The 27,886-nt window shown below is 44.2% G+C and overlaps 1 protein-coding gene across 1 annotated transcript in view; it reads left to right on the plus strand.

Moving 5' to 3' along the window:
* The window catches only part of RNF121 (ring finger protein 121), an 80,910-nt gene extending 53,333 nt beyond the window's left edge, over positions 1-27,577 (plus strand). The window contains exons 4-9 of the mRNA XM_068988269.1: positions 3,819-3,973; positions 7,445-7,552; positions 10,382-10,502; positions 24,050-24,183; positions 24,828-24,929; positions 26,313-27,577. Of these exons, the coding sequence (XP_068844370.1) occupies positions 3,819-3,973; positions 7,445-7,552; positions 10,382-10,502; positions 24,050-24,183; positions 24,828-24,929; positions 26,313-26,433 (741 nt within the window). The 3' untranslated portion in view covers positions 26,434-27,577. The remainder of the gene's footprint in view (positions 1-3,818; positions 3,974-7,444; positions 7,553-10,381; positions 10,503-24,049; positions 24,184-24,827; positions 24,930-26,312) is intronic.
* Positions 27,578-27,886: the final 309 nt, after the last annotated feature.

Here is a 27,886-nt window from a genome sequence, read left to right on the forward strand (position 1 = left end):
TAGTTCTCACTGCAATCTTTGCTCCCTTATATATGTGACTTTAGGAATTTTCAATCATGTGAAGCCATAGTAAGAGTTCTCATTTATTTAAGCAACTGTGCTTACTATGCAGCTGTGCTTATGGTTTTATACACATTGTTGCCATTGAAATAATTTTTTTTAGTCACTCAGTCATGGCTGACTCTGAAACTTCGTGGATTCTGCAACTTCCAGACTCCTCTACCTATGGGATTTTCCAGGCAAGAATACTGGAGTGGGTTGCTGTTTCCTTCTCCAGGGGGTCTTGCTGACTCAGGAATTTAACCCATGTCTTCTGCATTGCAGGCTGATTCTTTACCATTGAGCCACCTGGAAAGCTGCCATTGAAATAAAAGAGCTATCATATTGAATCCTTACATTATATTTATTACATTACTTGTATTGAATGCTTGCCTTGTTGGGTACTGTTCTGAAAGTTTTCCATGCATTAACACATAATCTGTATAGCCTAATGGAGTAGATACTGTTAACTTCATTTATACTTTAAAAAACTAAGGCTCTCAGAGCTGAGTGACTTGCCTAGGTAACAGAAAGTAGCTATATTGGGATACATATCTAGATATCTTTAATTCTAAAGTCACTAGTCATTTCACTATATTATATCATTCTACTATGTCCACTTGATCTTTAATGATCTTTTCTTCTTTAGAAAGGGTCTAAAGTTTTATTGAGTCATTAAATAAGGATTTGATCTTTGTTATTAGCCTGCTGCTAGACTGTTAGCTCCTTGAAGAAAGGAACTAGAAGTCATGTTTATTTCTCTTCCCATTAAATGTACAGTAAATACTTGATGGATGAGTGAGAGTGAACACTGCCTTCACTCTCCCAGGGAGTCTGGGATACAAGGCTCAGATAAGGTCTCACAGAACCTTAGTGTGCTAGAACTTTAAAGGGCTTTGAAAATCAAGTCAAACCCTCCTTGGGGTGACCTAATGATTTGGAGGCAGATCAGAACTAGAATCCAGGTTTGCAGGGCTTCTACCGGGACATCTGTTTCGAAGAACCTAAAGTGAAAGTCACTCAGTCGTGTCCGACTCTCTGCGACCCCATGGACTGTGGCCTGCCAGGCTCCTCTAATCATGGAATTCTCCAGGCAAGAATACTGGAGTGGGTTGCCATTTCCTTCTCCAGGGTATCTTCTTGACCCAGGAATCGAACGCAGGTCTCCTGCATTGCGGGCAGATTCTTTACCAACTGAGCTACGAGGGAAGCCCAGACTTACTCCTAACTATGTCTTTGTTCCACCATGAATAAAATCCAGTTTCTAACCCAAAATATGCATAGCTACAGCTCATATCTTAACTTGCTTCCCACCCACCCCCTCCCCACCAGAACATGCTATTGGTGATGGGGAGTGAGAAAGAGGCTGTGAGGGCGGGCTGGTTGTTGTTATGTAAAAAGCCAAATTTTTGGAAAAAGCTGGAAGTAGACAAGAATTCCTGTTCTTTCTCAGAGAAAACATATGTGACTGGACCATGTGATTGATTTCTTCTCAAGTCTCTGGGCCTACTGCTTTATAAACACCCCCATGAGCCTGTCAGAGTAAATGATATGAAGGCTGACGACCATGCAGCCCTTCTTTCCACACCCACCTTCATCTACCCACTTTCAGTGTCACGACTCTAGTTGCCTTATCCCCTAGTTTAAATAATCTGCAGTTGTTTGTTGTGATGCACTTTTCTGGTCTCCTCCATGTATCTCCTAGAATGTCACGTAGAGCATTATTTGGGGAGCCATTTGTTAGTACGTCCTGGTGCTTCCACACTTTTTTTTGTAAGGCCAGAATTTTTTTTTTCCATCTAATTTTTATTTTTTAATTACTTTTTATTTAGTATTGAAATATAGCCCATTAACAATGTGTGATAGTTTCAGGTGGACAACAAAGGGACTCAGCCATACATATACCTATGTGTTCGTTCTCCCCCAAACTCCCCTCCCTTTCAGGCTGCCACATAACACTGAGCAGCATTCCATGTACTACACAGTAGGTCCTTCTTGGTCATCCATTTTAAGCATAGCAGCGTGTACGTGTCCATCCCAAACTCCTTAATTATCCTTTTCCCCTATCCTTCCCTCCTTATAAGGCTAGGATATTTTAGAATGCTTCATTCAGGGCGTCAGCTGCATCTTCCTGTACAGTGAACTGGTCCTGAGGCTGCATTGTTCACTGAGCAGTGGGCAGACAGCACTAGAAGCTCGAAGGCAATGTGGCTGGTCACCATTCTCTTCCTCTGTCTCTCTCTCTTAAAATATATAAAATAACACTAAAAAACTAAAGCTTTTTCTTGCCACAGAGCAGTCTATAAAAGAGCAGTAGCTAAACACTAAAAAGATGGTTTAAGCTGCACTATCCAGTCTGATGTAGCAGTAGAACTCCTGAAATGTGGCTGGTCTCTTTTGAGATATATTGTAAATATAAAACATCGGATTTTAAAACCGTATTACAAAAAAAAAGAGTAAAATGTTTCATGGGTACTTTATATTGAGTACGTGTCAAAAGGGTAATATTTTAGACGCATTGGGTTAAATAAAATATATTAAAATTAAGATCATCTGCATCTCTTTACTTTTTTAAAGCATAGCTATTATAAAACTTAAAATTACACATATGACTCATGTTATATTTGGACTAGGCAGCACTAGTCTAGAAATCCTCAAGAGTAAATATTTTCTCAAAAGTTTTCTCTTCTGTGGAACTTTAGGATGCTAGCTGCTATTGTCCTCTCTATAGCCACCCCCCTTTTTAAAAAATATACTTTTTCATTTCATTTAATACCAGGAAGAAAGCCTCTAAGTGCCAGTTATCTTTTTTATACCTGCTACTCACCTGAGAAGAGTGCCATCTAGTGACAGTTGGGTGGTTGAGGAAGGAGAAGACTGGTGTTGGTCCCAACTTCTGACTTAGAATCATTTTATACATTTGGAACACCTTAGCTAACAAGTCTGAGGTGGAAGGAGGGAAAGTAAAATAGATACTCTTATAACAGAAATGTGCCTCTCTCTTAAGGCTGTAGTCTTGCTTTCCCCTCAGTTATCTAAATTCATTGAGGATCTATCATGGGCCAGAGTATGGCCTTGTTGCTGCTCTCAAGGAGCTTACAGTAAGGTAGAGAATGAATTCGAACCTAACCTCATACTCTAGATAAGCACTGTAATGATGGTAGAAAGGAAAATGCTTTTGGAGCACTGGGAAATCATGACTTATTCTGCCTAGCAGAATAAGACTGTGTCTCTCATGAGGTGCTCTCAGGCTGAAAGGCAGGTGGGAAGGATGTTTTAATCTCAGAGCAGGACACCTTGACTGCAGTTATGGGGAATGGTAGAAAATGGTCCTGAAACAGTAGTTTGGAGCTCCATTGTGGGAGATATGACTGCCTAAGGATGTTGGGCCTAAGGATGTCAGATCTTATCTATAGAACGGGGGACCTCATAGGGTTCTAAGCAGTGGAGTGACGTGTTCACGACTGAGTATGCTCCTGGGAAGGATAGATTGGAGCAGAGACATTGAATTCAGGGAGACTTAATTAAAGAGGTCATGGTCAGCCAGGTAAGAGACAGCAGGGGCTCAAATGGAAAGGAAAGAGCAGGTACAATGAACAGTTGGGTGTCAAGCATGGTCCCAGGGTTTCTAACTTGGGTCACTAGGAGATGCTTTTATCCAAAACTGGAAGTGCACAGAGGATCAGGCTAAAATGGAACACAAAAGATATGCTCTGGATTTGTGGTTGGAGCTACAGAGGAAGCTGGCTAGAGCTGAAGTGCTTATGTTTGTGTTTCAGATGGTGACCCTCTTTCAGATGTGGGTTGTTCCCCTCTATTTCACAGTGAAGCTGCACTGGTGGAGGTTCCTAGTGATCTGGATCTTGTTCTCCACTGTCACAGCCTTTGTCACCTTCCGAGCCACCCGAAAACCACTAGTCCAGACAACCCCAAGGTGAGAATTTAGCTAGTGGGTAGTGGGAAGGAGCCAAGTTTCCTGAAACTAATGGATTGGGATGCATGGGAGGTGGGTGGGCTTAAACTGAAAAAAAATTTGCAGTTTTTATCTGCCAAGATTACTTGGCACACAGCCCCACCAAAACAAGCTGATTGGGAGATCTCCTGCCCCATTCACAGAATAAAATCACCCAAATATTTCCCTATAGCTTACCTTACGGTTTACATCAAGGTCTGTTTATATTAAAAGCTAACAATATAAGTAAGCAAATCCTGGTCCTCATGTTCTCATTTTAAGTGTTGTTTTCTTCTGTGAACTCTTCTCTGATCTCTAAGTAGATTTTCTGTCACATTCTCTTCCTAGTTTCCTGTAGCTTTCCTTCATAGAACTTATCACAGTTTATGACTGAATATTATTTTAAGTGTCTGTCTCCCCCACTAACTAACTGTGAGATCAGGAGCCACATCCATGTTGTTTGTCACTGTATATCCAGGCTCTGCCAAAGGGCCTGGCACATAGTAGCCTACTCTGAATTTTTGTTGAATGAATGAATCTCAGCAAGTTTAAACTGGAGAATTATAACAAACAATACTTCCTTCTTTGGTCACAAAGCAGCCCCTTCCTGTATAATTCTTTGTATTTCCAAATGCATTTCTCATCTGATCCTCCCAACCAGCTTGTGAGGTCATTTATATCTATGCTTGACAGAAAAAAAAAAGAGAGATTTTCTCATTCATTCATTCAACAAGCACCTGCTCTGTGTCAGGCCCTGTGCTGAGTGCTGGGGATACAGAGCTGAATAAGACATGGTCCCTGCCCTCAAGGAGTACTCGTTTTAATGGAGGAGATGGACAAGAAAGCAGCTGTTTCAGTGCAGTTGGTAAGTGCTGTAAGACACGTGTGCAGGTCCAGGAGAGCCTAATAGAGGAACTGGCCAGTCTCAGAGCTGTGACTACATGATCCAGAGACCTCCAACTTGAAACTTACTCGTTTTCCCATGCTTCTTATGTTCTACTTTACTGCCAGCCTTTTCTTGGCCTTCTATTCTTCTACATGTTTGTTTTAATTCTGCAAAGTAAAGGTTACTTACAAGGTGAAGTCAGTGATCCAGAAGCTCCTCTCTGGCTATGGTAGTTTGTTGTTATGGAGAAGGAAATGGCAACCCACTCCAGTACTCTTGCCTGAAAAATCCCATGGACAGAGGAGCCTGGTAGACTGCAGTCCATGGGGTCGCTAAGAGTCAGCACGACTGAGCGACTTCACTTTCACTTTTCACTTTCATGCATTGGAGAAGGAAATGGCAGCTCACTCCAGTGTTCTTGCCTGGAGAATCCCAGGGACGGGGGAGCCTGGTAGGCTGCCGTCTATGGAGGTGCACGGAGTCGGACACAACTGAAGCGACTTAGCAGCAGCAGCAGTTTGTTGTTACTGTTGTTTAGTTGCTAAGTTGTGTCTGACTCTTTCGTGAGCCCATGGACTTCAGCCCGCCAGGCCCCTCTGTCCATGGGATTTTCCAGTCAAAAATACTGGAGTGGGTTTCAGTTTCCTTCTTCTAGGGATCTTCCCTACACAGGGATCAAACCTGCATCTCCTGCTTGGCAGGAAGGTTCTTTACCACTGAGCCACCTGGAAAGTCTCCTACATTAAAAGCCATCATAAAATATACAGGCTCTGGAGCCAGATAGCTGTGGATTGGAAATCCCCAGCCCTGCCGTTTGTTAATTATATGACCCATATGACTGCATGTTTCTCAGCCTTGAATTCTTTATCCCTAAAAAATGTGATAATAATTGCTATCTCATATAGGGTAATATGAAGAAAGAGTGTAATAAAGCATGTTAAGCCTCATCAGATAATTTAAATATCTTAGCTAAATGACTGAAAATACGTTTATAACATGAGAAGTTTTCAGTGATGGTTAACAACTAGCATTCAGTATTGCTTTACAGTTTCAAAGCACTTTCATAAACATCCACATTTATTTATGCAGCATTTATTGATCATATATTTTATACACTAGGAAATGGGCTATGTACAATCCAGTGAGAAAGGTAGTAAGGGGTTCCTGTTTTAGGACTTAATAAACTTGTCTCAAGTTAATAAGACTCATCTGGGGTTACTTAATCCACGTTCCTCCTAAAATGCCATATCCTTTCCACTGTATCTCACTCCCAGCTGATCATTGCAAACTCTGGATGGTGGAGCTTCTGTGGTCTTTGAAGGTGGACACTGCAAGGTGTTTGGGTCCCTTTGCTTACCTGAGAAGTCATTACACCCTTGCTTAGCCACAGCAGGGAGGCCCAAGCAGGGACCTTGAGCATCTTCCCTGAGGCCCAGCAGAGTGACAGTAACCTCGTTGGCTCTCAATAGCTAGACAAACTTGCTGAGTTGATCTTTAGCTCTCCTTGCCGGTAGAACAGTGGCCCATGATAAAAGGGACCTATGTCCACAGCATTTAAAAGGCTCTGGTACATTCTGGGAGCTGTCTTTCCTCTCCGAACCTACTTGCAGTCAACCAACCAGATTCCATACTTCTTTTCATTGGATCCTAGGGAGCGTGGCTCCTCTTTGAGGAGAATCTCATACCCCCATCCAACCCCCACTCCCCAACCCACACTACTATCACACACACACATCCAAATGTATTCTTTGAGTGCCTCCTTCATTATCCCTTCTCTTCCAAGGGAGAAAAAAAATTCAGAAGCAAACTCATTAGACATCATTCATTTTGTTATTGTTCTATGGGTTAGAACAAAGCAGTATTCAGATTAACCATGCCCAGTTACAAAAGCCTGTAGCTAATTCTACCTCTTATTCATCTTTCCTTGAATCCTCTTTCCTGACAAGAATACCTGTTTCCTTCTGAGCATAGCTGTAGTTACTGATTTTCACTTCCTTATCCAGCTAACCTAAATTTGAGATGACATAGTTGTCTGAGGTTAGGCAGGCATTCTTTGTTTGATGTTGAAACCTCGTCTTTAAAAAAGAAAAATTGAAGGATAATTGCTTTACAGAATTTTGTTTTCTGTCAGACATCAACATGAATCAGCCATAGGCATACATTTATCTCCTCTCTCTTGAACCTCCCTCCCATCTCCCTCCCCATCCCACCTCTCTAGGTTGATACAGAACCCCTGTTTGGGTTTTCTGAGACATATAGCAAATTCCCGTTGGCTATCTATTTTACATATGTTGAAACCTCCTTTTAATGCTCCCTTTTCTTCCCTTGGTTTGAGACCAGGAAAATATAAATACCAAAATACAAATACAAAATACCTCCCGGGTATGTGGAGGTGTTTTGCAATTGAGGGAGTAACCAGCCATGTATAGTAACTGAAGTTGCTCAATATGAGTCCTGAGCAAAGAGCCTGTGTCCCCACTAATGGGAGAGAGAGGGACTCTGGTGATGCAGGGGCTCTAGGCCGGTGTCTCTGGGTCGCGTTACACTAACTTTCTCTCCTTCTCCAGGCTGGTCTATAAGTGGTTCCTGCTGATCTATAAACTCAGCTACGCCACTGGCATTGCTGGCTACCTGGCTGTCATGTTCACCCTCTTTGGTCTTAACTTACTATTCAAGTGAGTACCCTTTGCTTTTGTTTTTGCTAGTGTTTGGGGAGAAGGGACTGGTGAGATGTACCTTTGCTCCTGGGACAAGTCCTGAGTATTAGCAAAAGGAACATGGCACTTAGGATAGGCGACTGGGGCTGTGGAGGATGGGAGGATGTCTGTCCCCTCTATGATTTTTGTGCTGGCAAAGAGAAAGGAGTGTCTGGATAATACAGAGTTAAGAGTCTCAAATCATTGGTTGTACTTTCTAAGAATTTATTTTAATGGAAAACTATAATAGCAGAAATAAGCATAATAATGATTATAACCAATTACCCATAACTCCATCACCCCAGCAGAGCCATTTTCCTTTTCCATGTGTGTATTGTTTCTTACAACATCCACTCTACCTTAGCGGTCTTATGTTCAAGAAGAGTAGGAGTTGGCAAACGACGTCCTATGGGCCAAATTGACCTGCCTTCAATTTTTAGAAAATAAAACACTTCCGCTGAAACACTCATTTGTTTACACATTGCCTGTTACTGTTTTTGCAGTAACACAGCAGAGTTGAATAATTGTGGCAGAGACTTTTAGGGCCATAAACCTAAAATACTTACAATCTGGACCTTTACAGACAAAGTTTGCTGACCCCAGGCTAGACAGTTGAACTCATGGAACGGTTGGTTGCACCTGGCAGCAGATCCACCTAGAAAGATACAAGACCGGAAATAATAAGGCAATGCCTGCTGGAGTCCTTACAGTAGTCCCAGGGCTGAGATGTGAGGGAATGAGACCACAAAGATGAGTGTGGGAGCCACCCAGGCCCAGAAGCCGCACTTCTCCAAGGAACACATCAGGTTAAAACTCCCTGGATCCAGATACTGTGTTCTAATCGCAGATCAGGTTCAACATAAGCATTGTTGCTTTGTAACACAGCTGACTTTCTGCCTTTAAGAGATTTCTCAGGAGACAGAATTAACCTGTGAACTTTTAAGTCATGCTCTACTGTTGGGCATGTAGGTTGTTTTTCAGTGTACTGCTGCTGCAGATAACATTGCCGAGTTGCTTCCTAAGGATACACGACTAGGAGTGGGATTCTGGCTGTTACTTCCTATTGTTGTAAGCTTTCCAGAAGATCTGATTCAGTATACAGGTCCCCTCCCACCCCCCTGCTCATTAGAACAAAAGCCAGATAATCCTGTCCTGGACTCTGGGACAATGACTATGACAATGATAATGACCCTGGGACTGGAGAGTACAATAAGTAGGGCAGAAAAGGGTAGAAATGTGGTTTTCTGGCTGAGGGAATGGGCGCTGTGGGTCGTGAGGAATTCTAAGCCTGGGACAGTGTGTTGAAGCTGGAGATTTAGGATTAAAATTTAAATTCATGACCACTGACCTCTTCCCCAAACTGAGTACACTGTACTGAAAGATGTCAGTCCTACTTTATATAGTGAGAGGACAACCACGGAATTCTTCCTTCCAGGTGTAGTACAGGCTGAAAGAATAAACAGGTGCCACAGATATTTATAGGAATATATCAGTGAAAAGTCGTCAGGTCTCATCAAAGAAAACCCAGGTATTTCCAGATAGCTTCCTAACCTTTGTGATTAAAAATAGTAAAAACCAAGATTCTCCATGTTTTATGTTATGTCTTTAAAGGTATTTATTCTAGAATTGTAATTTCTACTTTGATGAACTACATAAGGAGGAAAATATACTTGAGAATCTTGACCATTTTTATGATGCTAATTAGTTAATTGGTATAAGACCATGATATCAAATTAGTAGGTTACATATTACAAGATTGGTGGGCAAATTCAACTTTCTGAGATAAATGTAATTTACAGTCTTAAGTGAACACATTCAGTTCTTCATACAAATGTTTTAACAAAGATAGTTTTCTTTAATAAACATTTACAGACTCAAGTTTGCAAATTATTGGTCCATGAAATCACTAAAACAAGCTTCCTAATATTAGAGGCATATTGTCCTTAGTGAGAAGACTTGAACCAAAATTTAACTTTGGTGATATGATACAGAATATGTGTAGTTGCAACTTAAAATTGTATGTAACAGGTATATTTACTAACTGTATCTTTCTTTTCTAAAGCTGTGGTTAGAAAGCTTTTTTTTTTTTTTGTAAAAGACCAAATAAATATTTTAGGTTTCATGGGACAAAAGGCAAGATCTAGGATGCTTTATAGGTATTCACATAACAAGAGAGAAAACGCCTCCCTGCCCCATGTATTTGCCTGGGTGAACTGTCTCAGATGGTGGGCGTTCTTTGTGTCCACTTGCCATCAGGTGAAACATTCTCTAAAGGAGGGGCCTGATGGGGGTGGGTGAGCATTGGGATCAGTTTCAGTTTGCTCCAGTGACACCCAGAACCTGCTGTGCTCTTCCCTCCTTTTGGAGGGCTTAGCCATTTCAACTTAGGCAACTTGCTGGAGGTGAGGCAATTCATTAGTGAGTTGCGGACTTCCAGACTGAAAATCCCACTGTTTGGTGTGTAGTGGTTGCCAGTGGTGGAGTCCCCAATGTGTAAGTGTGAACCAGAACAGAGCCTAGGCCGCTGCAGGGCATGGTCATCAGTCACCGGAGGCAGGCACTGGAGACCCCGTGAGGAAATGGGCAGAAGGGATACTCTGACTTGGTCTTCACAGCTTCCAGTCCTAGCCTGTCAAGGAGGTGCCCACAGACCGTATGCAAACAGGCTGGACTTGGTTTTAGTTTGCCAATACTTGACCTACTCTTGAGGCTTCCAATTTTAGGCGCTGCCTTATGTGTCCCAGAGTAGTAATGCAAAGCAAGTGCATCTCAGGGCAAGTCTTACAGGCCATGCTGCTTCCCTTACAGGATCAAACCTGAAGATGCTATGGACTTTGGCATTTCTCTCCTCTTCTATGGCCTCTACTATGGTGTTCTTGAGCGGGACTTTGCAGAAATGTGTGCAGACTATATGGCATCGACCATAGGGGTGAGTTCACCTGGGCTTTTATTACTGTCTCCTGCCACCTTCAAAGAGTTCAGGATAGCATCACTTGTTTGATGGAAGAGTTAAGCCGTACAAAATCCTTCAAGATGTGAGTGATTATATATGGAAATTCCCTCTTTAAAATTTGGAAAGCTAGATCTCAGAGGTACCCTGGAATTTTTAACTCTAAGCCATAAGGTAAAAGTCACTTTACCCTACAGGAAGTTGAGAGTCACTCAACAGATACTTATTTAATGTCTCCTGTGTCCCTAAGCACATCTAATGTGCTTAGATTAGAAAGGTGTACAAAAATAAACATTATTGCCCAAATGGAGTTTACTGTCAAGAGAGATGGGTATTAAAGTAATTTAAAACACCAATAAATTATATATGATACATTATATTATCATAATAATATATTACAAAATTATATTATTAGAAATTATAACTAATAAATATCAAGGGAGGTTCATGATACTATGAACAAATACAGTTACAGCGTCTGACCTAGTCTTGGGGCTCACCGGTGGCTTCCCTGGTGTGACTTTTGAGCTGACCTGAACAATGAGTGGGAGTTAACCAGATGAAGTGAAAAGTGAAGTGTGTACCAGGTAGAGGAAATAGCATGTTTAAGAGGCCTGTAGTGGGAGAAAAGGTGAGAATTTTGAGGAACTAAGGCTAACGTGGTTGTGGGGCTGAATTATAGTAGAAGTCTCTAGAGAAATAAAGGCTAGACTAGAAAAACCCATATAGGCCAAATGAAAGATTGTGATTTTTATACTAAAAATACTAAGGGTCTAAGAAAATGGTATCATCAGATTTGCACTTGGAAAAGATCATTCTGGCTGCTTGGATAGAGAATAGATCAGAGAAGGGTCCACAGATCAGCGTGACCCACTATGACTATTTAAAGAGACAGTTGCAGTAGTTTGTGCAAGGTGAAGGCAGCTTGGATTAGTGTAGAGACGGTGAGAAGGGAGAGAAGTAGATGAGAGGTATCTTGGAGGTAAGTTTGACCTCCAAGGCCAATCTTGGATAAAGATTGGTTCTGGGGACTGAAGGAAAAAACAGGAAGAAAAGAAAGGTAGGTACCGAAGCTGACGTTTCTGACTCAGGCAACTCCTCGGATCCTTCACTGAGATAGGAAATGCTGCGAGAGGACCAGGTGGAGACCATGCAAAGATTCTTCAAGCTTAAAATGTAGGTAAAGTAACAGTCAGTCTAAGAAACCCAACTCAGTATCCTTACTCCTTTTTTTCTGCAATGGAAATATGTTTGCTGTTTGTAAAAATAATGTGTTCTTTTGTAATTGTGTGAACAACACAGAAGTGCTCCCCATCTTGGTATCATTAGATACCATACCATTAGACCCCACCCCAAGAAGAAATATTTCCAAGTTTAATAGACATTTCTCCAGTTTCTGTGCTGAAATAATTGTGACTCTGGTGTGTGGGGACTGAAGGGCATTCCAGAGTTCTTTCTAGGTCGAAGTTTGGCAAGTTGGAGAGAAGCCCTAGAACATCAGGGAAGTGGGTTCTCCTAGTTCCTCCACATACAAGTCCTGGCTTTTAGGCAGGAGATATCAATGGAGACCAATTGAAAAGAACAAGAAAGGCTTGGCACTGGCTTCTTGTGAGGCACTTCAGGACCTCTTGCTGAGCTTGTGGCAGTTTTGCAGGTGGGGACCTCTTGGCTGTGCTAATTTGTATGTCACAGTTAGGTGATCTCATTTGTGCCTTGGGCTGGTAGGCTTAGGGCAATTCAGGTTAAACAGAAGATTCAGCTATCACCTTGGGTGTGTGTGCTAGTCACTCAGTCATATCCAATTCTTTGTGATCCCATGGACCGTATTCTGCCAGGATCCTCTGTCCGTGGAATTTTCCAGGCAAGAATACTGAAGTGAGTTGCCATTCCTACTCAAAGGGTTCTTCCCGACCCAGGGATTGAATCTGCGTCTCTTGTGTCTCCTGCATTGTCAGGCAGATTCTTTACCACTGTATCACCTGGGAAGCCCTATCACCTTGTGTAATGTCAGCCAAGTACAGTTTGGGGTCTGGGACTTCGTGTCTCAGTATCATGGGACTCTTTATTTTTCCTGTAATGGATTAAATAGAAAACAAAGTATATTGGGTCACTTTATAGACAGCCTATTAGATTCTTTTCTGAACAGCTGTCTCATGTTTTAAGCAGCATCTCATTTTCTCTTATTTAGTTGTGTCTTTAGCTGTTCATTCAACTAGTTCACTCCCTGAAGAGATTTTCAGACCCTAGATTGTCTAATTACTCACTTCACTTTCAGCAGCAGCTGTTCACTAAAACTGTTTCCTTCGGTGGCACAGCCAGCTTTTCAGAGTGTCTCTTACTGGAATCCTGTCCTTTACCCTCTAGTGATTTCTTCTTCTTTTTCTATTTTTACAGGACCAATTCTCTGATTTTCCCAAGTAGTTGCCAACTTTATCTCAAGGTTATTATCAGCTGCCAATTTAAATATAGCCTTTATTCCCTCCCAGGTGGGTCCCTAATGGCTAATCTGCAGAATCCCTTTTCTGTCCAGGTGGAGCTAAGCTCAGAATTGAACACTGAGTTAGCATCACTCCAGTACTCTTGTCTGGAAAATGCCATGGACAGAGGAGCCTGGTCGGCTACAGTCCATAGGGTCGCTAAGAGTTGGACGCGACTGAGCGACTTCACTTTCACTTTTCACTTTCATGCATTGGAGAAGGAAATGGCAACCCACTCTAGTGTTCTTGCTTGGAGAATCCCAGGGACGGGGGAGCTTGGTGGGCTGCTGTCTATGGGGTTGCACAGAGTCGGACATGACTGAAGTGATTTAGCAGCAGCGGCAGCTGGGAGATGGAGTTATTACATTGGCCTCTGCAAGATGGGATTTGACCTGGGCCTCTTCCCATGTTCTTGGGAAGAATTATTGGGTACTCCAGTGGTTGTAAATGATAATCCCTCATAAGATAATTCCCTAATAATGATAAATTCCAGCTTCACCAGGAAACCTGGTGGGAGAATTTCGTGTTAGGGTGGAGAGTGCCTCAAACACTGACTCTTGACCCCCTGTATTCTCCTTCCTTTCATGGGATGTCACTAGTTACCTCCACCACTCCATGATAACAGTCTGTCCCCAGGGTAAACCACATACCTCACTGTACCTCTTAGCACAGAATGTAAGAATCAAACAATCACATTGGACTTTATTAAAGAGTTGAGGATAAGAGCAGGAAAATAAAGTGTGAGCATCTTTACCAGGCAGCCTGCTCTCCAGGGCTTTTAGACCCTGCCTCATCCAACTCAGCCTATGTCAGTGTCCTGGGTGTCATCTTAGCACCCACAACCTGGAACCCACACCTGGACAGCTACTGTCCTCCAGATGCCAACACCCAGAGCCTGTGTTCTTGACAAAAATAGTGCTGCCCCTCCTTTATACCACAGACTAGTCTTCTGAATCCTAGTATCTTACCTGATAGCTACCTCTCCCCTAAGTAATTGGCATTGAGAATGGCTTTCCTTTTCAGAGAAGCCACTGTAACCAGCTGTCTCTTTCAGAGGAGCCACTCTATCCAACTATCTCTTTCAGAGGAGTCACTCTATCCAACTGTCTCTTTCAGAGGAGTCACTCTGAAAACTCCCATCCAACAGAATGTGACCTTGCTGATCCTAACTATAGACAAGCAGTTTGCTGTTTCCCCAGGGTCCCATCCTGGGGGTCATAGGAATACTAGGATGGCCTGTGATAGTACCGGGTGAGTCACCAGGAGTTAATTCATTCGTGTTTTCCAATTCTCTTCATGAATATTGCTGAGATTTCGTAACAGGTCTTCTGCTAGGGCTCAGGATGCCAGCAGATTAGATCAGATAGTAATGTGGGAGAAGAGACTCCAACATGAGATTAAAGGGATCTATCTTAGAGTTCTTTCCAATCCTGAAAATTTCAAGACTGTTGTTATTTCTGCCCACTTTGGTCAGATGGGCCTTGGTCTGCTCAGGAACACATAGGCCCCTGAACCATGACAGCCTGAATTTCAAGAATATTCTTGGGGCTTCCCTGGTGGTGCAGTGGTTAAAAATCCATCTGGCTTTGCAGAGGATACAGATTTGGTCTCTGGCCCAGGAAGATTCCACATTCCACAGGGCAGCTAAGCCCCTGTGCAACAACCACTGAGCCCATGCACGCCTAGAGCCTGTGCTCTGCAAGAAGATAAGCCAGCAACGAGATGAGAAGTCCAAGTGCTGCCAGTATAGAGTAGCCCCCACTCACCGCAACTGGAGAAAGCCCATGTGCAGCGACAAAGATCCAGCACAGCCAAAAAATTTAAAACATGAAGAAAGAAGTTAAAAAAAGAGAATGTCTGTGGTCTCGAAGCCAGAATCTAATCAGTGCTTTGGGGAGGGTAATTTGAGGAAGTCAAGAGATAGCAGCTTTCCACTCATTCATTAGCCAACTCATTCATTTATTTATTCAAGCAGCAGTTATTTATCAGTAGTCTACAGTGCACAGAATGTGATCAAGTACAGCCTTTACTAGCTTCATTGCTCACTTTCAGTAGCACCCCGTTTTTTTTTTTTAAAACTGCTAAAAATACACATACCATCTTAACCATTTTGCAGTGTACAGTTGAGTGGCGTTAATACCTTTACATTGTTCTTCAGCTGTCACCATCATCCATCTATAGAACTCTTCATTTTGCAAAACTGAATCTTTGTACTCAGTAAACAATAATTCCCTAATTCCCACTCTCCCCAGCCCCTGGCAGCACTCATTCTGTCTCTATGAATTTGACCACTTTAGATCCCTCACATAAGTGAACTCATATGCAATATTTGTCTTTTGTGACTGGGTTATTTCAGTTAGTGTAATATCCTCAAGGTTTGCCTTTGTTGTGGCATGTCAGAATTTCCTTCCTTTTTAAGGCTACATAATATTTCACTTTGTATATATATACCACATTTTCAGTTCTATTTATTTCTTCCTAGTCTTTTGTATATTCGGTGATCACAGCTTCTATCCCAAAGAGTCATAGTTGATTTTGGAGCTGTACCAGTCAGGAACTAGGTCTGATTCATCTCTTGGTCACCCTCTGGGAGTGGTTTGACCTAAAAAAAAAAAATCTGTGATTAATTAATTTCACAATTCCTAGAAATAAAACTATGATGTTTTATAGTTGTGTTAAGCATTCTTAACTCCTTTTACAGTACTCTGTGCTACTCTTTTTAGTTAGTGTAGAGTCGAGTCGGACACAACTGAGCAACTTTACTTTCACTTTTCACTTGCATGCATTGGAGTAGGAAGTGGCAACCCACTCCTTGCTTGGAGTGTTCTTGCTTGGAGAATCCCAGGGACGGGGGAGCCTGGTGGGCTGCCGTCTCTGGGGTCGCACAGAGTCGGACATGACCGAAGCGACTTAGCAGCAGCAGCAGCAACAGCTCTTTGTTTTGCCTCACTTGGAGAAGTTAGTAACTGTTTTGTTGAGTCAGTTGATTCAAGGGAATCTTGGATGAAGTCTGTGTTTTCCAGCTGGTTACTGTGAGGTCATAAGCTTGTGACAGCCAGTCAGTTTAGTTTCTATTCACACCCAAAAGTCATGGAGGGGTAGGGCAGTGGAGCATTGAGAAATAGGCTTATTTCTGGGACTTCCTCCTCTGTGGGATTGATTGGCAGGCAGGGTAGCAACATATTGTGCTGCATTGGGCCTGGTGTCCTAGCTCACATTTTCTGTCTCCTGAGCAAATTGCTGTGCCTCAGACTTCCTACTTCCTGGAGCCTCAGCAGCCCTGGATAATATGAGGACAGGGCTGGCTACCCATTCATCTGACTTGAAATAGTAGTGTAAAGAGCTGAGGGGTCAGAGTCAGACAGATCTGGTTTCAGATTCTCCTCCACTTTTAATTATCTGTATACTCTTGAGCAAGTTGCTTTACCTTTCTGATCTTTTCTTACCTGTAATAATATTGTCAGCCTTATAGAATTGCAGTAAGGAACAGATGGGTTAATGTCAAGCACTTTGCAGAGTAGCCTGGCCCATGGCAGACACTCAGATGGTGATGATGATAGCAACTACTGTTACCTGCTGTACTGTCCGGCTGCGCTACCTATTTTATATCTAATCACCTGGAGCACAGGGCCCTTGTAGCCTTTGTATCTTCATCGTACTCAACACATAAAGCAAGACAGACAGATCGTTAGCCATGCATGCCAGTTCTCTCTTGATGCTATCTTTTGTCTGAAATCACCTTCAACCACTCTGTGCTATGGAATCTCCTCCACTATAATCCTGGAAATGGGTATTTTATTCACTTTTTCAGCAAGTATTTCTGAAGCCATCTTGAACTGACAGGGAGCCAGCTGAGCCCTGCCACCAACTGTCTGGCCTCGAGCGAGGCTCTGCTCCCTGGCCATTAGTCTCCTCACTAGTTGAGGGGAGGGACCAGAAGAGACCTCGAGGCTGTTGTGGCACACATTCCCTGTGATGGTCGATGGTGTGGATTGGAACTCCTGTATCCTGAGGCCCTGCTACAGACAAGCTCCTGTGCAAAAGGAGAAATCTGACTGTTCATCAGGAGCACACCCTCTCCCGCTTTGAATCTCTGTTTCAAACCTCTCTTAAACCTCTAACACCCCTTCCCTCTGCCCTTCATTCTCAGCAGATGATCTTGCCTCCTATTTTCCTGAGAAACTAGAAACCAAACAGGAATCCCCCAAGTCCTGACACCGTACCTATAGACCCGCTTCTGTTTGCACCTGTCTCCTCCTCCTCCCCTCCAGGAACAGTGGAGTAAGTGTCCTTTCCCCCATCAGAGGCCAGCTCTACCTGAGCTCTAGATTCCGCACCTCCTGCCTCCCCAGGGACCTGGTGTACCATTGACTTCCTTTCTCACCTAGGACTTCAACTTCTCCCTCTACTGGGTTCTTGCCTATTAATCATTTAAATATTCTGTTTGAAAAAATGTCCTTTCTTTGGCACACCTTCTCTAGCTACTGGACCATTTCCTGTCATTGACAGCTAAATTTGTGGAAAGTTTCTGTTTCCTTTTTGATCACCTTTCACCCACTTCCTGGGCCATTCTAATTGACCTCAAGTCATACTCTTCTTATGAAGTGACTCTTACTCAGATCACCAGGGACTCTATGTCACTTACTCTGGGGGATTGATTATGATCTCAGCAGTCAACAGCACAGTTGACTCAGCACTTCTTTCTTCTTAAAAAGGGTTCCCCCCACCACTTCTGCCTCCTCACGGTGGCTTTTGTGACATTACCTTGTCCTGGTTTTCTTTCTCTCTGATATTTTCTGTCTTCTCTGCTAATTTTCCTTCCCCTTAAATGTTATTATGAGCTCAAGGTGAAACCATCTTCTCTATTCTTCACTAGTTATTTCCTTTCTTTTTCCATGACTTCCAGATCTGTAATCCAGAACTCTATTCTGAACTCCAGGCCTTTCCTAGTTAGCTGTCTCTTTGGTATCAACAATCGGTCCACTTCTCCCAGTTTTTATTGCCATCAAATTAGCCCAAGTTATCACCTGAGCATGGGAGAAGGAAATGGCAACCCACTCCAGTATTCTTGCCTAGAGAATCCTGTGGACAGAGGAGCCTTGGTGGGCTTGCTGTCCATGGGGTCACACAGAGTCGGACACGACTAAAGCGACTTAGCATAGCATAGCATATCACCTGAGCATAGGCCCCCATTATCTGTTGCATTTCAAATATTGTAACTGTCTCTTAGCTGGTCTCACTGAATCCATTTTGGCCTCATCTCCAATCCATTTTTCACATGGAAGATTGAGTGATTTTTTAAACAATATGAGTGTAAAATAAAGCCTTTAGATGACTTCTCATTTAAAGTCCACAATTCTCCATTTTGGCCTTAAGGACTTACTGTTTTCCTCTTTCTTCCAGATGGCTTCCAGTTTCTCAAGTGCATCAGGCTCTTCCTGCCGCTGGCTGCCTCTTGTCACTCCTGCTTCTCCATCTCTCTAACTTCTGTTCATGCTTCACCTCTCAACCTAAAGTGCCACTCCTCTCAGGAAGGCTCCTCAGATGACCTAGGCTTAGTTAGGAGACTCCTTCACTGCAGTGTTCTTTGATAGCCCTTTGAATGCCTTTTAAATAACTAATTCTTATTTTAGCCTTCTAAGTAATTAGTTCTCATTTTATGTACATTTAAAAAAAATTTTATTGGAGTATGCGTTAATTTCTTCTGTACAATGCAGTGACTCAGTTATATGTGTGTGTGTGTGTGTGTGTGTGTGTGTGTGTGTGTGTGTATTCTTTTTCATATTTTTTCCATTGTGGTTTGTCACAAGATGTTGAATGTAGTCCCCTGTGCTATATAGTAGGGCTTTATTGTTTAGTCATCCAATATCTAATAGCTTGACTCTGATACTACCAAAGTCCCATTCCTTCCCTCCTCTATCCTCCCTACCCCTTGGCAACCACAAGTCTGTTCTCTCTGTCTGTGAGTCTGTTTTTGTTTTGTAGATACATTGATTTGTATCGTATTTTAGATTCCATATATAAGTGTTATTATATGGTATTTGTCTTTCTTTTTCTGCCTTACTTCACTTAGTATGGTATCCGTCCTAGAGATTGCTGTAAATGGCATTGTTTAGTTCTTTTTGATTACTGAGTAATATTCCATTGTGTGTATATACCATATCTTCTTTATGTCTTGGCTATTGTAAATAGTGCTGCTATCGACATAGGGTTGCATGTATCTTTTTGAATTGTAGTTTTATCTGGTATATGCCCTGGAGTGGGATTGCTGGATCACATGGCAACTCTATTTTTATTTTTTGAGGAGCCTCCATACTGTTTTCCTTAGTGGTTGCATCAATTTATATTCTCACCAACGGTGTAAGAGGGTTCCCTTCTCTCCGCACTCTGTCCAGCTGTTTGTAGATTTTTTTGATGGCCATTCTGACTGATATGAGGTGATAACCTCATTATAGTTTTGATTTGCATTTCCCTATTAATTAGCAGTGTTGAGTACCTTTTCATGTGCCTATTGGTCATTTGTATATCTTCTTTGGAGAAATATCTATTAAGGTCTTCTGCCCATTTTTCCATTGGACTGTTTGGTTTTTTGTTCTTGAGTTGTATGAGCTGTTTGTATTTTTTGGAAATCAAGCCCTGTTGGTCGCATCATTTGCAAATATTTTTTCCCATTCCATAGGTTGTCTTTTTTTTTTTTAATGGTTTCCTTTGCTATGCAAAAGCTTATAAGTTTAAGTCACATTTTTTTTGTTTGCTTTTATTTCTGTTGCCTTGGGAGAGTGACCTAAGAAAACATTGTTATGATTTATGTGAGAGAATATTTGCCTATGATCTCTGCTAGGAGTTTTATGGTGTTGTATCTTATGTTTAACTCTGTAAGCTGTTTTGAGTTTATTTTTGTGCATGGTGTGCGGGTGTGTTCTGACTTCATTGATTTACATACAGCTGTCCAGGTTTCCCAGCACCACTTGCTGAAGAGACTGTCTTTTTTCCATTTTATATTATTGGCTCCTTTGTTGAAGACTAATTGACCATTGGTATGTGGGTTTTTTCTGGGCGCCCTATTCTGTTCCGTTGATCTATATATGTCTGTTTTTGTGGTAATGGCACACTGTTTTGATTATTATAGCTTTATAGTATTGCCTGAAGTCTAAGAGTGTTATGTCTCCTGCTTTGTTATTTTTCCTCAGGATTGCTCTGGCAATTCTGGGTCTTTTATGGTTCCATATAAATATTAGGATCATTTGTTCTAGTTCTGTGAAAAATGTCATGGGTAATTTGATAGGGATCTCATTATATCTGTAGATTGCTTTGAGTAGTATGGCCATTAAATGCCAGTCTCCCCTTGCTGTAGGTTTCCTGAAGACAGAGGCCAGGTCTGTGTTTTTCCAACATAGCCCAAGACCTAGTCCAGTGACTGGTACCTAGTAGGTACCAGTGTATCTGACAGAAGGAAAGAAGAGTTTGAGTGGCTTGCTCAAGATCATCAAGAGAGTAAGGGACAGAGGACGGAAATGCAGTCTGTCCTGACAAACTGTGAGGCCCCTTGAGCCCTTTCCACCCTGAGGCATCAAGCTCTTGAGGTTAAACTGGAATCTTCCTCCCTGTACTTTACTTCACTCAGCCTGAGGGCCTCCTTACGCAGTCTCAGTGGGCTCTGCGAACTGTTGGTTGCTGGGACCTTCCTGACTTGACAGACTCATCTGATAACTTTGTTGAAACATTGTGGGATTTGACCCTGCTGGCCTGTCGCTGCATTAGCTCACAGGGAGAATGGAGAAGCTAGAGGCGTAATAGAACTTTGCCTTGGTGTCCTCCTACTCTCATCACCTCACGCAGGTTCTCTCTGATGCTCTATCCCTGCCCCAGTATCCTGGGGCAGAACTTGGAGTGGTTTGAGGTTAAGTTCTTCCTCAGAGCTCTCCTGTCCTGAGTTGGAGGGTTCCCCTTTGTCACTGCCGATGCCATGGGCCAGAGTGAGTGGTGGTGTTCCTGTGCTGCACAAATGTGCAAGGATTTGGTGTCAGAGCTGGCCTCAGACTTCTTGGTCTCTCTTCTTGCTGTTCAGAAATACTCAGGGAGGCACATTCAGAGCCGTCAGCCTCTTGAACTCTGGTGGAGTCTCTCTCAGAGGTCGCCTCAGCACAAACATTCAGATTCCTGCTTTGGAGAATTGCAGCTTGTGGGCTTCCACGGGTTTGGCTTCACCCTAACTCTTACTTTTCCTTTTGCGCTGTCGATACACAATCAGAACCTTTTGAATTATTGGCCCTCACTGAGCTAAGTAGCTGCATTTCTGCAGTGTTCAGATGTCAATGAACGTCTTGGTCAAGGGGTCTGGGTTCTCATCACAGCTAGTTTCTTTCCTTTCTGGGCTTTGGTTTCCCCAGCGACGGGGCTGCTCTGGTGTTCTGTGACAGTAACAAGCTCCCCTTTAATCACTTCAGACATTCTTGCAAGACGGGGAGGGAGGATTAAAGGCTGGAAACTCTATGTTCATGGATTCTTGGGGCAGCTCTGCCCTCTACCCGGAGGACTTTTGGAGTCAGGAGAGGCCATTTCTCAGAAGGGCTGCTTGGAGTCAGAGAAGCTGCATGTGGAGTGGAGGTCATGGCAGACGTAGCTGTGTCCTCCCTACTCCTTGTCCCAGCTTCTTCACGCCCGCCCTTCTTCCACTGTTGTCCCTCCTAACCAGCTAACAGTCTGTGAAGTTTTCAGAAGACGGTTGCTTGGAAACAAAAAACAAAGCAAACTCAAGTTAGGAAAATAACAATACAAAAAAGGCTAAGTATAATCTATTTCCCTTTATAGGTACACCCAGAAGCCTTTCAAAGAATTAATTTTACAGTTTTGCAAGATGTGAAAGTTCTGGAGATGAGCTGCAGATCAATGTGAATATACTTACTGACATTACCAAACTATATACTTAAAAGTAGTTAAGATGGTAAATTCTATATTATGTGGGTTTTACCATCATTTTTAAGACAATGAAAAGGAAAAAAAATAGGTTCAACAAAATTCAAGTCTTTTATTCTTGGGATCAAGGGGAAATGCTATGTAGCTATTGAACAATAAACCACAAGGAAAGTATGCAAAAATTTGAATTTCTTTTTGGAGCATGGAATTGCTCATTCACTGTGATTAACCATGGGTAATAAATAATCTTTTAAGGTGTGGGCATATCTCTTTTTATCATGCTTTGCTTTATTGCACTTCACATATAGGTTTTTGTTTTGCTTTTTGCAAATTGAGGGTTTATGACACCCCCGCATCAAGCAAGTCTGTCAGCACCATTTTCCAACAGCCTTTGCTCACTTTGTGTCTCTGTGTCACATTTTGGTGCTTCTGGCAATATTTTGAATTTTTTCATTATTGTTTGTTATGGTGATCTGTGGTTTTGGATGTTGCTGTCACAGTTGGTTTTTTAGGCATAATGCTATTGCACACCTAGTAGTAAGTAGAAACAGAACTTTTAAATGCACTGGGAAACCAAAGAATTTGTGTGACTCACTTTCTTGTGGTGTTCTGGAATGGAACCCACAATATCGCTGAAGTTTGCCTGTTATATATGTTCATTAAGGAAAATTTGAGTACAGAAAAGTAGGCAAAATAAAAAACACCCATTTATAATCCTACTACCAAGACATCACTGGTGTAAATATTCTCATACATTTCCTTCTGACCTTTTAATTGATCTGCTTGCTTGTCTTTACATATGGTGCCAACAATACTGTGCCTCCAATTTTGTGCCCTGCTTTTGACACTTAATGTATCTCAAGCTTCAGTTGGCTCACTGCCTGTCTAGCCCCTTGAGTAGGTGCCACAGTTTATTGAGGCGTCCTTCTATTGTTGGCCACTTATGGTTCTTTCCATTTTTTTGCTTTTGTTTGCTTCTTTTTTTCTTTTTGCTTTTTTTTGGGAAAATATATGTAGCATAAAATTCACCATTTTAGCCATTGTTAAGTGTCCTATTTCCAAAATTTTTGATCATCCCAAACAGAAGCAATAACCCATTTCCTCCTCCTCACCACTGGTTACCTCTGTTCTATTTTCTGTCTATGAATTTGGCTATTCTAGATATTTTATAGAAAGACTCATATACCAGTGCAACGTTTATCTTTTTCTGTCTGACTTGTTTTACTTAGCATGTTTCCAAAGTGCCTGCGTGTTTTGGCATGTATCAGAACTTTATTATTCTTGGGACTGAATAGCGTTTCATTGGAAGGATAGACCCCATTTTGTCTGTCCATTCTTCTCTTGATGGACACTTGGGCTGTTTCCACCTTTTGGCTATTTGTGATTAATGCTGCTAATGAGCATTGGTGTACAAGTGTGTGGTTAGGCCTGGTTTTTATTCTTTAGGAGTATTATCTAAGAATTGAATTGCTGTGTCATATGGTATTGCTGTGTTTAACTTTTTGAGAGGTTGCCAGACGACTCTTCACTTCTTTAGTTATAAATAACACTTAAATGAGTATCTGTATGCGTGAAGCTTCTTTGATATTTTTTTAAAGAAATTTCTTTAAATTTCTTAAGATGAAGTTAATGGGTTAAATGGTGTGGCAGTTTGAGACATCATGCCAAATGCTGTCCAAGTGGGTTGAAGCTGTTTTACTGCTGCAGCAAGTGCCTGAAAATGTCCTTGTCACCCAGCCACCGTTGCACCAGGTGTCTCACTGGCGTTTCTCTTGGAGAAGAGCTGTTGCCCGTCTGAGGGAACCATGGTGTGGCCACAGAGTGGCTTAGCTGACACAGTTCCCTGTCAGCAGCCCTGAACCCTTCTCCCTGCCTGCCTCCTTGCCCTGATGCTGACCAGCCCCGTCTTCAGGTTCTGTCTGATCTGACTTCCCAGCCCATCTCTGGTCTAGTCCTTCCACCCTGTCTGCCCCACAGAGATGAGGATGATTGACGGTGAGATATTCTCCAGCTCGGGATCCTCCACCTGCCATGTCACGTTCTCTCCAGAAGACCCCAGGCCTCCCTGGTATCGTCCCACTTTGGTTGATTCTCACATCTTTTCTGTCTTTTCCTCCTGCTCTTCTCTCCCAGTTCTACAGCGAGTCGGGCATGCCCACCAAGCACCTCTCGGACAGTGTGTGTGCCGTGTGTGGGCAGCAGATCTTTGTGGATGTCAGTGAAGAAGGCATCATCGAGAACACGTATAGACTGTCTTGCAATCACGTGTATCCTTCCTGGAGCTCCTGGGCTGCCTCTCTCACCACCTGCACACTTCAATCAGGGAGGGAGGGGTCTGTTATGACCCTGGCCATGCCAGCCAGACCTTTGAGGGGAGGAGAGTCACAAGAGGCATACATCTGGGTGATGTCCTCTGATAGGGAAGCCAGTCCCAGGGAGTGGACATGGTTGCCTCCTTTGGTCTTCCTCATAGATGGGAGCCACTCATGTGTAAGCAGTGTGTATAGCCTGGCCAGGTCAGAAGGGAGCCTCAGCTACACTAGCTGCTGCAAGATGGGTCAGTCTCCAGGGAGGAACATCCTTTAACTGGCTCCCTCAGTGCTGGAATCAAGTGCCCCTGAGTGGCGCCTCTGGCGCTCACCACATCCTTACTCGGCTCCCGTTCTGTGCTGGGTGCTCTCCATTGTGTCCAGAGCAGCCCTGTAAGGCAGAGTTCATTAACCTCACTTCATGTATGAGGAAGAAGGGCTGGAGGTGTACTATCAGCTTGCCCAAGATGATATAGCCAGTAAGAGGTGAAGCCAGGGTTTGAACCTCCCTCCAGAGCTAGGGCCTGGACGCCATGAAGCCCGTCATGGGGCTGGAGTGCCATCCTGGCTCCCCACCATTTCCCTTGACCACTGGTGCTCAGATTCCACGAGTTCTGCATCCGTGGCTGGTGCATTGTGGGAAAGAAGCAGACATGTCCCTACTGCAAAGAGAAGGTAGACCTCAAGAGGATGTTCAGCAACCCGTATCCTTTGTGGGCTCTTGCTGGGAGTGGGCAGTGGTAAGAAAGTACTGGCCTGCATCAGGCGGGTCTTGGGGTGCCCCTCCTGCCTCCTGTCTGGCTTGTCTAGGGAGGTGGGTGGGATGTGGGGCAGGACCAACAGCTCAGCTTCTCCTCACCGCTCAGGATCCCTCGAGGGTGAATCGGTAGTGATAGCGACTTCCTTTGCCCGCCTGCTCACTGAGCACCTGGCGGCACTGTGACAAGCGCTTTCCTTCTGTGAGCTCACTCTGTTCTCTAGAGCCTTGTGACCTGGGTAATAGTATCCTCATTTTACCAGTGAAACGGTTTCAAGGTTGACCAGCATTCTCAAGGTGCTGTAACTAACGTGTGGTGCCTCGCCTCTGGCAGGCGGGGCTGGAGACCAGCCTTGTCCCCTCCGCTTTGAACACAGGACCTGTGCTGCTCTCAGCTGCCCTGCATCCAGGGGCCTCTCCCAGTTGCCCTTTCTCTCTATGTGGGGGTTTCCTGGCCCCTGGATACTAGCTGGGCTGTGGAGGGCCATGGTGTCCCCCGTTATGGTTCCTTGCTTGGTTCTCTTGGGGTCTAGTTCAGTAACTCTGTGGTCAAGCCGAGTGTCGGGGCTTCTCTTGGTTCTCAGTACTGGGCCAGACTGTGGTTCCTGATGCCCTCAGAGGGACTCCCCACAGTCTTGTGAGGTCTGTGCTTCCCCGGAGCTGGATTCCCAGGCTCCCTCTCCAGTGTCTTTCCCAGCAGTGGATTGTAAAGTAGAGGGAAGGGACTCCTCTCCAGGGCCTCTTGGCCTCAGCAGGGCCCACATGTTCAGTGCCCTTGGATGGGGCTCTTTGGAGCCTCTCTACCAGGAGTTATCCCTTGTGACCAGCCTCTTGCTCTGCCCCAATATGCCTCTGTCCTCACACTCAACCCCTCTGTTGACCTAGAAATCTTCCCATTTTGGACAAGAACCTTCGGGTTACCTTATCTCTTTCCTCATCTTCCCGAAGCCATTGTCATGAGAAACTTACAGCAGTCTCAGGCTCACTGGCAGTCCCAGCTTACAGAGAGGGTCACGCAGAGCCCTCTGTGTGTATCGGCCATGGAGAGCTTCATTTCACCACTCCACCCTCTGCCTTGTCTGTCCGATCCTCTGCATTGATCCCCTCTGTTCCACTTCTCTCATTCTCTGGGTTCAGCCCTGTGTTCCAACACAGAGAGGCTGCGGGTGGTGGGGGCGGTGGGGGGGGGGTGGTCTTTCTAGAAAGCACCTTTCTTTGTAGGCTGATTTCTGTGATGCGTCAGGAACATGTAGACAGACCCTTTCACCCATCCCCTAGGCCAGCCTCAGCAGCTCGAACATGTAGCCTCTTTTCTTTAACTCACTAACAGCTGGGAGAGGCCTCATGTCATGTACGGGCAACTGCTGGACTGGCTTCGGTACTTGGTAGCATGGCAGCCTGTCATCATTGGCCTGGTGCAAGGCATCAACTATATCCTGGGCCTGGAATAGTCAGGAAGAAGAACATCCACCCACCATGGACCTCAGGGCACTCTCCTCTCTGCCCTCTAAGACCTCCTGGGTGGGAAAGACTCAGAGGGGCACTGGGCCACTCGGGACTTCTCCGGCTGTGTCCGGGCTGGGGAGGGAGGTGATGGAGAGCCAGCTGGTGGGGCTGTCAGCAGTGGGGGCTTTTTAAAAGAAAACTATTTTGATGAATATATTTAAAAACCTTTTTTATTGTGGAGCTTAGGAATTGCCCCAGTTCTTCCAGGCCTCACCTCCCTGCTTGAGCAGGGCAGGAGCAGAGCCACAACATTTTTGATGTAAAGGAGCCATCTTACCTCTGGCTGTGAGCCGCAGGCCCTGCCCCCCTCTTCCTTCCGTGCATGGGGCTCGAGCCTGGTACACTCGGTGCGGAAGGGTCAGAGAACTGTGGCCGGTGCCACTGAAGCACGCTGGGGGGTGAAGTGTCCTTCCTCCTGGTTAAGGCCACAGGCAGGCCTTCCCTGTGGGGGTGGCCATAGGCTGGTTGAGGCAAGTGGAACCTTGTCATGGCTTTTCCAATAAGGGAAGCCCTGGGACCTCAGAATTCCCTGAGAATTTGTTGAGGAACCTTCCCCTAAGCAGGGCTTACTCAGTCAAGAACAGAGACCATCTGTACAGAGCAGTGATTGAGGGCCGCTTGTGCAAGCTGACGCTCTGCCCAGAAGTGGTGACATGTGCCGAACGCCACGGCCACATCACTTCCTTCCCTGCAAGCCCCAGTGAGCGTGTGTGTCTGTGTGTCTGCGGTGGAGGGGCTGATAGACGTGACACTTCTTCCTGTAGTCACACATTGTTCCCTTGAAGCTGCCAGGGGATTCCCAGCTCAAGGAATATCCTCATGTCAGCCCCGTCATCCCTGGGTTCTGCCTGGGCCCAGCAGCATGAGTGCTGAGGTGGCTGGGAAGAGGTCAGGGCCGGGTGGGTATGAGGTCTGAAAGGGGGTTTCAGGTAAGCCCCAGGTCTGGTCCTAGGGGTTTTGAAGGAAGTAGGAGGGCAAATATGGACTTTCCACGCCGGGTTCCTAGGGAATATGGCCCTTCAGGTGCAGCAGGAACCAAGCAGGATCTTGTCATCTGTTCTTAATAAAGCTCTGTGAGCTGGGTTGGAAAGCTGAACATCCATCTTGCTTTTCTTCTTCCCACCTCTTTCCCTGTGGTCCCTGGGGCTGCCTGGCCTCTGCTGCCTTTTTGCTCTTCCCATTTGAGAGCTGGGTCCTGCGAGTGGTGGGTCCCATTCAACATCCCTGAGTGAGATGGCCTGTTGGGCTTCTGTCCTGTCACAGAAGGAGCCCTGGGTCATCACAGGGTGACTGTCCTCACGACCTGAGGTCAGTGCCCTGCTGCAACCACCCCTCTCCCCAGTCACACTCTTACCCAACTGTGGCTTACCCAACATGCCGCTCATGCCCATGGGCCCG

This window comes from Capricornis sumatraensis, chromosome 16 (assembly GCF_032405125.1).
Source record: "Capricornis sumatraensis isolate serow.1 chromosome 16, serow.2, whole genome shotgun sequence".
NCBI classification, from domain to species: Eukaryota; Metazoa; Chordata; class Mammalia; order Artiodactyla; family Bovidae; genus Capricornis; species Capricornis sumatraensis.